General features: G+C 38.5%; 1 protein-coding gene across 3 annotated transcripts in view; it reads right to left on the reverse strand.

Annotated features, from left to right (window-relative positions):
* COL21A1 (collagen type XXI alpha 1 chain) overlaps window positions 1-12,863 on the reverse strand; it is a 193,059-nt gene that overhangs the window by 13,695 nt on the left and 166,501 nt on the right. For all 3 annotated transcript variants that reach the window (XM_059938999.1, XM_059938997.1, XM_059938998.1), the window contains 3 exons: window positions 6,740-6,784; window positions 4,525-4,578; window positions 2,859-2,912 (listed from right to left, as the gene is read on the reverse strand). In XM_059938999.1, coding sequence (XP_059794982.1) covers window positions 2,859-2,912; window positions 4,525-4,578; window positions 6,740-6,784 — 153 coding nt within the window. The remainder of the gene's footprint in view (window positions 1-2,858; window positions 2,913-4,524; window positions 4,579-6,739; window positions 6,785-12,863) is intronic.

The raw sequence follows: 12,863 nt of genomic DNA on the forward strand, positions 1-12,863 counted from the left end.
AACCATTTGAATTTTTTTGAATTTAGTCACCATATATCTGATACAGACACTTAAGGGAATACATGTTAAACAACTTTTACATTTTCAACTTGCCAATTGTTTGAAATATAGAATCTATATGTTAAGCCTACTTACTAAGAAAAACTCTTTTAAGCAGAGAAGTGAGTCCACATATTTATAAAGCTTTCTGCCAGCCTGTTTGATGTTGGCAGCTCCAAGTAAAAAGAGAGATTCCAATCTTTAGGAACAGGCACTAATTAGCTAGGTCTTTGTGCTGCACAAGCCAGACCCATGTATCTTAATAGCATGCTCTAGGCTGGAAATCTTCATCTTTCTCTGTTTTGCTTTCTCTGTATGACTCATTTTCAGTATGCAACTGAAAAAAGAAAATTAGCCTCAAATGCACTTTTGAGTGGCTTTTGGAAGAAGCATGAATCAGAAAACTTTTAGTTTGCATTCTTTTTCAGGATTCCAGTGCAGTCCTTGCTAACAGACATTTGGAAAGCAAGACCAAGTTGTCAGAGCAAAGAATGTAAGATAGGAAAAGAGGACTGGTTATAAACGACAACCTGCCTCCTGGATCATCAGGAGAGATTGTCAGTGGTGGTTCTGGCTTTCAAATATACTTGGACACCTGAAATCACAACCTAATCAATGTCTGGCAAAAACCTATAATTAAAGAGGTTGGTGTGACACTTAGAAGTGGGGGGCGATGATCACCCAGAGCCAGGTCAGGCTCACTGATCAGTAAAGGGAACCACTTTCATTCTCAGCTCACGTTGAGAACCACGTGAGCATACTATTTGGACTTAATTAGAGCATTTAGCACATAACAGCATGATTATACCATAGAACAATGGTTCCTTAAATTTTCTAATTTTACAAGTGACTAAGCTGAAACTCAAAGGTGACAGGACTTGCCAAAAGCTACATGACTTGATTATGTTAATATACCCTGATGTCATTTAGATAATATTTTATAAAACTGGAATATGATACGGTAAAATAGACTTATAAATGGTTCAATGGCTATTTTAAAAAGAGGTATTACAATCTAAATCGGAAGTTTTCTAAAGATCTACCACAGAATTTCAGCCTCATCCCTGCCTTGCTTAACACAGCTTTTTTGTCTTACTCTTGAACTTATATCAATTGATATTGAAGGCATAGTTCACAAATACATTAGTTGACAAAACCAGAGGGATAAGGTAACATAGAGGCAAGTAAACTACGGCCTGTGGGCTAAGTCAGCCCAATGCCTCCTTTTGTAAATAAACTTGTATGAAACATGGGCACATCCATGCCGTGGCTGCTTTTGCATTCCAATAGCAGAGTTGAGTGGCTGCAACAGAAATTATATGGCCCTCAAAGACTAAAACATGTCCTATCTGGCCCTTGGCAGAAAAACTTTCTAAGACCTGAGGTAATATACTGCATGAAAACAAGTTGAAATGTTTCACTGAAAAGATTACATTTAAAAGGTATAATTTTAACATCTTGAATCTATTTTTAACAAAATAATCGTAGAAGGACAAGATGAGGGAAATCAAACTTTATAATAATTTATGTAAAAACAAACTGTGATGTCAGAATCAGCCACTTGACTCCCCAGCCACAACAGCAGACCTACCCAAGTGGTGGATGCCACAAGTACATTGTTCTAATGTCTTTTATGGAAAATTTGGCAGGTTTAGTTGACCTCCAGCTCAGTGTGAGCCAACAATGTTAAGTGGCTAATTAAAAATGCTGACAAAATCTTAGGCTGCGTTCTTAAGAATTAGAGTATCCAGAACATCATAGGAGAGTCCATTGTACCCCAGTTATTTAAGGAATATACAACTACTCTATTTTTTCTTACAACATGACCTTGCAACATGATGGAGAACCTCCACTTGGCAAGTGTACACTTACTACTGCTAGGACTCACAGTGTTCCAAGCACCCACAGGGTCCACCTCTGGTGAGAGGGCAGCTACTTTTCCCTAATCACTGGGCTCCCCATGACATTTTATCCTATCTCTTTCTCTAGGTACTTTAGAATTAAAAGTAGAGTAGATTAGGCCATCTACTCATTTTGTATGCCAGGATCTATTTCCCTGGTCTAGTTAAAGGTTGAATGCTTCCAAAACAGCAATTCCATCACTTCCTTTTGGAAGGCTATCCTAGAATCTACTTATTAAGTAGTCGAGAATAGTTTCTTGAGTTGAGCCAGAAGGTACCCGGTCTGATCCTCTAATAAAAATCTGATCCTCTAATAAAAAGAAATTCTCTTACACATGACTCTGTACACCTAGAAAACGGTCGAATCATGGCACTCAGAGTTCCAGTTCTACCTTAAGAATAACCTCACCTGACACCTAAATATATTGTCAAGCGTGCCTTACTTTTTAAATGTGAAAGTTAAGATAATGTGCCATCTTATCCACAGTCCTGAGGGAGGATAAAACTCACTACAAGGCATTTACAAATAAAAATTCCACATACATTCCACTAAATAAAAAACCAAGAAAAGGACTTGGAAGTTGGTAAAGTTACCCTCAGTGGTCACTACAGATGTTCTAGATGGTGGGCTGGGTACAGAGCCCCATAGAGCTCTGGGTATTCCTCAGTCCCCTGAGCTGCCAGTAAGGGAAGAGGGCTGAGTCATGCAGGATCGTGGACCTTTTCCAGCTTAAACCAGGCCTGCTTTACGTTAGCGTGTTTAATATGCTTAGTTTTTGCCTAAGACTTCATTCCTACAAGTGCTTGTTCACAGAATTCAAACCACATTCAAAATAAAATCAATGTAGTTAAAACTTTGACTGAACTACCTAAATGGTCATTTTGCACAAAGCCCTCAATCTTGTTAATTTTCTTTACCTTAGATCCTGGGGCTCCAGGCTGACCTGGTGAGCCGTCGCTTCCCATCAAACCCTACATTTTAAGTGGAAATTGCAAGAGCAATTTAGAGAATAATATTTTTAAAATATTCAATCAGTTTTCAAGTTATACATTACCATAATAATCAATCCACTAAAATATAATGCAAGATATGGGAAACGTCCCTACATACATTCAAATAAGGGATAATAAAGAATCAAACTATGCAAGATAACATGAAGGCTAGCAAAGCCCTTGTAACTTGGTTGCTTAAATCACTTACAAATAGCAAAAATGACTGGAGAGCTAGTAAGAGACAAATGTAAAGAAAAGTTTCTTTTTTCTACACTCTACTTGCTTCCGTTCTCATGATGGCCAAGAATTAGATTTCTGCATAGATGTTATTTTGGTCAATTGTACTTACATTTCCTATTTTCTTGAATAATGATTTTAAAGAATTAAAATCTAATAATTTCTCTGAATGTAAGAATGTCTATTCAAGTTACAAATGGCCATATTTTAGTAACCATATGATTCAAAATAAGACACTGATAACTACTCTAGCAACAAGGAACTAATTTAATTTAGATTCCATTTAAATACTATTACATATATGAAAAAACATTTGCTTTCTCTTAATCACAGCAAAGGAAATGTGATGAGCAAAAAATATTCAATTAGTATTATCAGAAAACAGAATCTCAGTATAGTCACATTGAAAACAGCATGTCATCACTACTATGGTTTGCTATCAATTCAGGATTTATTACAACTATAAAATGTAAAATATACTAGTCATAGCATAGTGTTTGAAATATTAGAAATATTAAATACAGATATTCTTGAAGTTCAATGAAGTTCTAGTCAACGCCTTCATTTTCTGGAGGCTAACTTTTAAATACTGGTAAATAATCAAGTTTCGTTTAATATTTCAATGAAAAAATAATTTGGTCTTGATGATGGAGGTAGAGGAAGAATATTCCATTCAAATCTTTCACCAAGATTTTATCAAATCTTTTCACTGGGTAAAATATCTGCTTTTTTAACTTACATAATTAAATGAAAAGTCATAAACTGTTCATTTTTTTTACTTAAAAAAAGCTATTACAGGCAATTTGATTCATAGATTAAAATACACATCGCTTCTAACAATTTACTTTTAGAAATTTTTTATGGAGTCCTATACACCATAGGATTATCATAATTTCTAATGTCATACTCATATGTCCCTTTACTCCCAGAACTTCCAAAATTACTTGTTCACTAATTTAGGATCTTCCTATACTACCTGTTCTGAATATGTTCTCCCTCATTAGTGTAATAAATTTGTAAATTTTCTAAAAAATAACAAAGAATATTTATTGAGTTTTAGATCTTCTCATGGTACTCAGTATTTGCTTTTAGCTAGGATATTTGTTTTCTGGTTTATCTACAGTAAGGGTTCTTAATCCTTACTTGAGTAGCCAACTTTTTGAGAATCTGAAGAAATCTAGACTCCTCTGGAAAAATGGGCATAATCTTTGTCATACAAATGCATGGAATTTGTGGATCCCAAAAATCTCATTGCTGAATCCTCCCACCAGTTTTGTGAATTTCAGAATAAGAACTCCTGGTACATAATGACAATATTTCAAACACCCCAGTAATAATAATGACATTAACATACAGGTATCCCCGGAGCTCCTTTTTTTCCTAGTGGTCCTGGAGGCCCAATTTCTCCCTAAAAATCAAATACAGATCAAGTTTAAAATTGCAGAGTATCAATTCATCTTTAGAAATTTCCTACCAAAGCATTATGAAATGAAAACTCAATTTCAATCAGCCCAATGTGTCTGCCTTTCCTTCCTCTACTGTAAGACGAAGCAATGCAAGGTAAAAAATCAGGAATCTAACACCTTAAAGACGTAGGCCTAGGGTCTGTGGAATTACTAAGGAAAATATTTTCATTAGGAAATCAGGAGCGGCATTGTTATTCTTTCAAAGGAAGACCTAGCAGTTCACACACAGTTGGTGAGGTGAGACAACAGAGGGAAAAAAATCAAGTGGAAAAATTTCTTATTTACCATAATTTAAGAACTATGATAGTAAGTACAGATTAAGAAAAATTAGGACACAGTTTAATCGCATTTAGACTTCAAATTTTGGGATTGTGGCTGACCTGATGCTCCAAGGGATTTTCTGGTTCCAGAACAAAAACCCTGGAAAGAACATCCTCTTTGAGAAACAGGGGAAGTCTTCAAAGATCCCTCACTTTAATAAAATATATGCTCGGTTAAGATTGTGATTATGAGGATTTGGAAGTGTGCAGAAACCTTGCTAGAAGTTGAGCTGCAGGAAATAAGAGGGCTGGAGGTGTCTGAGGGGACATGCTCAGCTTTTAGGAAACTGAACACTGGGCCAGCCATGGGGAGAGGGCAGGAATCTTTAGTACCTACAATGGCTCAAGACCCTCAAAGAGCACTGAAATGGTACCCGTGGCTACCAGCAGGAGGCTCTCCATGCCCCAGTTAGGCTGACAGGACACCCACTAACTAGGATGAAGCAATGAGCTCAGCATCAACAATTAAGACAGGAGAGGCAGAAAACCACAGACTGAGAATCAAGAGGAATAACAATGAATCGCAGCTGTCAGAATGGCTAGAAAGAGAATTTAGAACTATATGTGAAATCTTTACAAATGAAAAAATGGAATCATGAATGATTACTAGGACTGAAGATAGAACAAGAGACTAGACTATCAAGAATAAAAAGATGTTATAGCACAGGGATGTATTTGTGTATATATATATATATATATATATATATATATATATATATATATATAACTGAATCACTTTGCTGTCCCTTGAAACTAACACAATGGTGTAAATCAACTATACTTCCATAAAAAAAGAATAAAAAGATGTTATCAAAATTTGAAATTCTAGAAATGAAAAATATGATCATTTAGATTTTTTTAAAAATCAATTGATGGTTTAAACAGCAGATTAGACATAGTAAAGGGAGAATAAATAGACTGGAAAATATATCCAAACAATTTAACCAGAATTTAAGAATCAAGGATATGGAAGTAAGCAATTTAGAGATGTAGAGGACAAAATTAGAAGGAATAAAATATGTCTAACTAGAATTCCAGAAAGAGGGAAGAGCAGAGGATGAAGAGAAGTAGCATGGAGATTAACAGCTCATGTCTTCCAGAGATAATGGAAATAATTCTACAGAGCCAGGAAGCAAACTAAATTCCCACCCGGCTGAATAAAGAGAAATCCATATCTAGATACATCGCAGTGAGTTTTAAGAACACTAAAAACAAATAAAATACCTTAAAAGAATCCCCAAAGAAGGGACAGATCACTTACAAAGGAATGATGATTAGAACAAGAGCAGATTTTTCAGTTAACCATGGAAGCCAGGAGATGACAGTAGAAAAATTTCAGTGTATTAAGAGGAAATAATCATCAGTCTTGAACTGTATACTCTACAAAATCCTCTCTCAAAAACAAGAGTAAAATAAACATACTGGTAGTTGAATAAAAACTGAAAGTTTATAACCAAAGTATTTGTACTAAAAGAATTTCTAAAAATACAGTTAAGGAAGTAGTACAATTATCCCAAAAGTATGGTCTAAGAGCACAAGATAGAAAGTAACTAAGTAGAATAGAAAGCATGTATGTAAATTCAAATTTATACTATCTGTATAAAACAACAACAAAAACTAATTGTAAGGTCAAAATAAGAGCTTCTGAAATTATATCATGTTTGAACCATTAACTGTTGCCATGAATGTGGTAAAATGTATTCTATGTGAAGAGACATCACCACTTTGCCCTTTTCATAATCAGATTCCAGGCCCAAATCTTTCAACTTTCATTAGTACTTACTTTTTGTCCCATTAATCCTTGGTTTCCAGGAAATCCTGGGATTCCCTAAAAAGAAATAAAGTAGATTTTTAATTTAAAAAATTTAGACTGTATCATTAAAGAAGAATAGGCCATAATTGGAGTTTTAACTTGTAAATAATGCAAATCATCAAACATATCTCTTGACTACATGAAACCACTATTTATATTAATCAAATTTTGGAAAAGAAAAATTTTATGAGATTTAATATTATATGAACATCTACTGATATTTAAAGTTTTAAATACAGGCTTTAAAAAAAAAGCTATGAAGATATTAATCTTGGCTCTTCTTTCAGACCAACATAAGTGATAAAATAAGAATATTTCATTTGAACACTTTCTTATGTTATTATAATGATTAATGCAAAAAGACTGTCAAATCATAGGAGTTCAGATTCAGTACAACAGTTCCAAAGGCCCTCATAGTCTCACAACCATAACTGAAAACTAATGAAACTAAATAATTTCCTCCAAATTGAGCCTTGAAACACCCAGGAACATAACTCCTTGTATAAGATATGGCAATCTTTCTCCTAATGATTCCCTTGCTGATAAAATCGTGGAGCATATGCAGACCAGTTTGTAGAGAGACAGAAAGAAAGAAATAGAGAACTCTTTCACATGGCTGAGCCCAAATGTATGAGTTCTCTAGCAAGATTCAGAGAAAATTAATGCTAATTGTCTGAATTTGAGAATGACGTGAGCACATTTAATAATGGGAAAGCAGTTCTATTGTCATTCACTGCATTTTCCAAAATGATCATTTATCACCCCGATCAAACAGTGATGGTACTAATTAATTTTTATTTCTTATTCATTTTTCTTAGCTCCTTTCTTGATGATACTTCAATTGAAATAATGAATAACATTTGTTTATATATATATATGTATTGACTTTGGCAGAAAAGGGATTTCAAAGGACCGGGAAAGTGGGCACCATCAGTATTTCTTTGAAAGCCCTCTGCATCTTCAGGGCTTTCAAAGAACAGCAGTGGTCCTCAGTAAATCAGGGCAACTAGATCAAGTATCTTCAACAACAGGGAAAGTCTGCCATTGTTTTGATTTTCATATTTTGACTATTAATACAATACTGGCCCATGTGGTAGCCACAATTACGGTGCAAGATATGGCACACAGTTCTAGTTTTAAGATCCAAACTTAAATGATAAATTGGAATTCAGTTTGATCCTATTTGGCTCAATTCGTTCACCATGGCACTACCTCCTTTGCAGAGAAAAGTTGTATGAGAGCAACGCCCATCAACAAGGGACTAACATACTGGTCGCTTTATAAACATACTAACTAGAGAATAACATAAAACGACATAAAAATTTAAAGTAACATTATAAAACATGAGCACAGTATACCCTATCAGCACTCTAAACATAAAGCAAGAGTAAATAATTGAATTACGAGTATAAAAAAAACAGAGTGAAACGAATTGTATCCTTTCTAAAGCAGAAAATGCATACTCTCAACACAATCAAAGTCAATATTGTTCAAAATAAAGGCTTCCATTTCAATAGACCATGATTTGGCATGAAACCACCCAGAACCAACTCCCATTCAAATACACACTCATACAAACTCACCATAATGATTAAGTTCTGAATTTAAATAAAATTCAAATAAAATCTGTCTGTAGAATCTTATCAGATGCAAGGTGGCCATACATGGTTCTGCAGCTGTGTCAGTGCCATGTTGCTTGGCCCCAAGAATCTCTAAAGTGATCCTGCAATTGCCCCGATACCGTCAGACCTGAGAAGCTGAATTTCGTGCTGCACAGAACTCTTTGTTACTTAAGGTTTCAACCCTATTCAAGTTTCTATGCTCTTACACAATCTATATTAGTAGGAATTAGTTACTCCTGTTTTTGCAGCCAATCCCACTGTCAGCAAGGCTATATTCTCACTCTGGGGAAAAATAAAATTATGCCCAAGCAGTGCCCTGGCCTCACCTCCCAGCAGATCTTGAGAGCCACCCCCTCCCCCCCACCGAGGTCACTCCCTGAATTTGATTTAACACCTTTTATCTGAATAATTCTAATTCTGAGCATGGTCTGCATTAGGACATAGCCACAAATCTTACATTATTTCAACATATGCGATATTGAGAGTATTTGGGGGGAATCTCAGATTAGGAAGAAAAGATTCTTTTTCTTACTGCCTGTGTTCATAAGTTAGTAAAGCATGAATACACGTCATAGATATGAAAAAAAGTCATAATATCCTCTAGGTCCAACTATACCAAGAACTACTAAATACTTACTTTATAAATACCAAGTAAAAAATACATAAAACTATATAATATTAAAAAACAAAATGTAAAACTGATTTATAAAAGCAATTCTTGGCAAAACTAATATAATGCCATGAGCATGCATGGAATAAAAAACTGTTGAGAGAGAGGTTCACCAGAAGAACTGAAATCACTCATAGCTATATTAGTTAATAAAATTCTCCTAGACAATATTTTCCTGGGCTCCCAATACATTCATTGAAATTGACTAAACTTTGCCAATTTTACATTAGTAGAAATATTATTCAAAACCATTTGAAAGTTACCAGTTTGTTGATCCAAAAGTATTTAGCAACAATTACTTCATAGGGTAAATGTTTTTCCAAGCAAACTATTTTATATTTCATTTTCAGCCTGTGTGGTTTTGGGTTCAGGCAACTGTGAACATGTGTAAGTAAAGACAGAAGCAAGAATTTCATTTGGTGAGAATAAAGGGACATATTTCCTCCACTTCTGTGATTTCAGTTTGGGTTTGAGGAAGAGAAGAAAGTCAAATGGAAAATCTGTGTAATGTTGTGGTCAAAGAATGCTGACATGAAAAAATGTTCTAGAAGCTTCTCTGTAACCATTAAACCATTGTTGTGTAACAAAAAAGTCATTAAAAATAGAAATGCATAATTTAGAATAAAGGGTTTGGCCCCTATTTCCTAGAGACCACTTTATAATGAAGGAAATGTGTCTGTGATGCATTTAGAAAACACAGGATATCACTTTATACTTTTCCACATGCAATGGAATACTTTACTCGTGAAATTAGAGCATCTTGGATCAAATCTGCTGTTAAGTAATGCAATAATTTCAATGTGCTTAAAACAAATCTTATCAACTAATGGTATTTTTAAATAAAAAAATTTCAACCTTTCTACACAGTTGTAGAGATATTTAATATCATACAGTTGTCAAAATATTAGAAGCATATTATGTTTTCTTTTATTAAGAAGTGATTTGTTCATTATTAAAGATGCAATGAATACAAAACACATATGTTGAAAGTATCATTCTTATTAGCTACAAAGATTACAATCATTATTAATAAAGATCATAGTAGAGGTAGTTAAAAGTTTAGAGGCTGGAGTCAGCTAGCCAATTATCTCGTGCTGATCGACTCCAGGCCAGTTATTTAAATTGGAATCTCAGTGTCCCCATCTTATACATGGGGAAAAAATAATAGAACTTAGCTCTAGGGTTGTTACATTATATGAATTAGCTCTCGCAAGCACTTAGCTCAGTGCCGGGACTAAAATGAACAAATTTTCAAGACTTTTCACAGCTCCTTCCTGACCTTTGAAAGTCACAAAATAGATGAAGTCAATTCTTTTTCATGTCTCAAAATTTGTCCTCCTCCATTTTGAGGATATCTTTTTTTTTTTTTTAACATGTTTTTCCACCTTGCCTTTGTCTACTTCATTCCCCAAAGTTTACATTGTATTCAAGATGACTTTGGCAATCTTAGGCTTCCCACTGGGAGGCACCAACAGGTTTTCATTGCCCCTCATTCATTATCCTTGCCTCTTCATGTTTGGCTGACTTTGATTATAGAAAAATACTACTATGGGGTTCCAGGAGCAAGATGGAAAATTAGAAAGATCCTGAGCTCACCTCCTCTCGTGGACACACCAAAACCACAACTACATATGGAAGAACCATCTCTGAGAACAACCTGAAGATTAGCTTGACAGACCTTCTACAACTAAGAACAAAAAGAAAAGGCCACACATCGAGGGGCAGAGAAGCAGTCTAGTTAGAACCCACATCCCCATTGTGAAGACCCACAAGCAGGAGGGGTATCACAGCTGGAGAGGTGCCCCCGGGGAGTGAGGGGTGTGAGCCCCATGTCAGGTTTCCCAGCCTGAGGCCCTGCGCTGGGAAGATGAACCCCATAATGTCTGGCTTTTAAAACCAGTGGGGTGGGAGGTGGGAGAAGATGGCGGAAGAGTAAGACGCGGAGATCACCTTCCTTCCCACAGATACAGTAGAAATACATCTACACGTGGAACTGCTCCTACAGAACACCCACTGAATGCTGGCAGAAAACGTCAGACCTCCCAAAAGGGAAGAAACTCCCCCCGTACTTGGGTAGGGCAAAAGAAAAAAGAAATAACAGAGACAAAAGAATAGGGACGGCACCTGCACCAGTGGGAGGGAGCTGTGAAGGAGGAAAGATTTCCACGCACTAGGAAGGACCTTCGCGGGCAGAGACTGCGGGTGGCAGAGGGGGGAAGCTTTGGAGCCACGGAGGAGAGCGCAGCAACAGGGTTGCGGAGGGCAAAGCGGAGAGATTCCCGCATGGAGGCTCGGCGCCGAGCAGCACTCACCGACCCCAGAGGCTCCTCTGCTCACCCGCCGGGGCGGGCGGGGCTGGGACCTGAGGCTCGGGCTGCAGTCGGATCCCAGGGAGAGGGCTGGGGTTGGCAGCGTGAACACAGCCTGAAGGGGTTAGTGCACCACAGCTAGCCAGGAGGAAGTCCGGGATAAAGTCTGCAGCTGCCGAAGAGGCAAGAGACTTTTTCTTCCCTCTTTGTTTCCTGGTGCGCGAGGAGAGGGGATTCAGAGCGCCGCCTAAACGAACTTCAGAGACGGGCGCGAGCCGTGGCTATCAGCGTGGACCCCACAGCAACAGGGGCGCAGAGGAAAAAGCGGAGAGACTCCCGCACAGAGGATCGGCGCCGAGCAGCATTCACCAGCCCGAGAGGCTTGTCTGCTCAGCCGCCGGGGCGGGCGGGGCTGGGAGCTGAGGCTAGGGCTTCGGTCGGATCCCAGGGAGAGGGCTGGGGTTGGCGGTGTGAACACAGCCTGAAGGGGTTAGCGCACCACAGCTGGCTGGGAGGGAGACCTGGAAAAAGTCTGCAGCTGCCGAAGAGGCAAGAGTCTTTTTCTTGCTACTTTGTTTCGTGGCGCACAAGGAGAGGGGATTCAGAGCGCCGCCTAAACGAACTCCAGAGACTGGCGCGAGCCGCGGCTATCAGCGCGGACCCCAGAGGCGGGCGCGAGCCGCGGCTAACAGCGCAGAATCCAGAGACAGGCGTGAGCCGCGGTTATCAGCGCAGACCCCAGAGACGGGCGTGAGACGCTGGGGCTGCTGCTGCCGCCTCCAAAAATCCTGTGTACGAGCACAGGTCACTCTCCACACCGCCCCTCCTGGGAGCCTGTGCAGCCCGCCACTGCCAGGGGCCCATGATCCAGGGACAACTTCCCTGGGAGAACGCACTGCGAGCCTCAGGCTGGTGCAACGTCACGCCGGCCTCTGACACCACAGGCTCGCCCCGCCTCCTCCGTACCCCTCCCTCCCCGCGGCCTGGGTGAGCCAGAGCCCCCGAAGCAGCTGCTCCTTTAGCCCCGTCCTGTCTGGGCAGGGAACAGACACCCTCAGGCGACCTACATGCAGAGGCGGGTCCAAATCCAAAGCTGAACCCCGGGAGCTGTGCGAACAGAGAAGAGAAGGGGAAATCTCTCCCAGTAGCATCAGAAGCAGTGGATTAAAACTCCACAAACAACTTGATGTGCCTGCATCTGTTGAATACCTGAATAGACAACGAATCATCCCAAATTCAGGAGGTGGACTTTGGGAGCAGGATATATTAATTTTTCCCCTTTTCCTTTTTTTGTGAGTGTATATGTATATGCTTCTGGGTGAGATTTTGTCTGTATAGCTTTGCTTTATAATAGCTTTATTTTACTTCACTATATTATAGCCTCTTTCTTTCTTTCTTTCTATTTTTTCTCCCTTTTACTCTGAGTCGTGTGGACGAAAGGCTCTTGGTGCTCCAGTCAGGCATCAGGGCCGTACCTCGGAGGTGGGAGAGCC

This window comes from Balaenoptera ricei, chromosome 11, assembly GCF_028023285.1.
Source record: "Balaenoptera ricei isolate mBalRic1 chromosome 11, mBalRic1.hap2, whole genome shotgun sequence".
NCBI classification, from domain to species: Eukaryota; Metazoa; Chordata; class Mammalia; order Artiodactyla; family Balaenopteridae; genus Balaenoptera; species Balaenoptera ricei.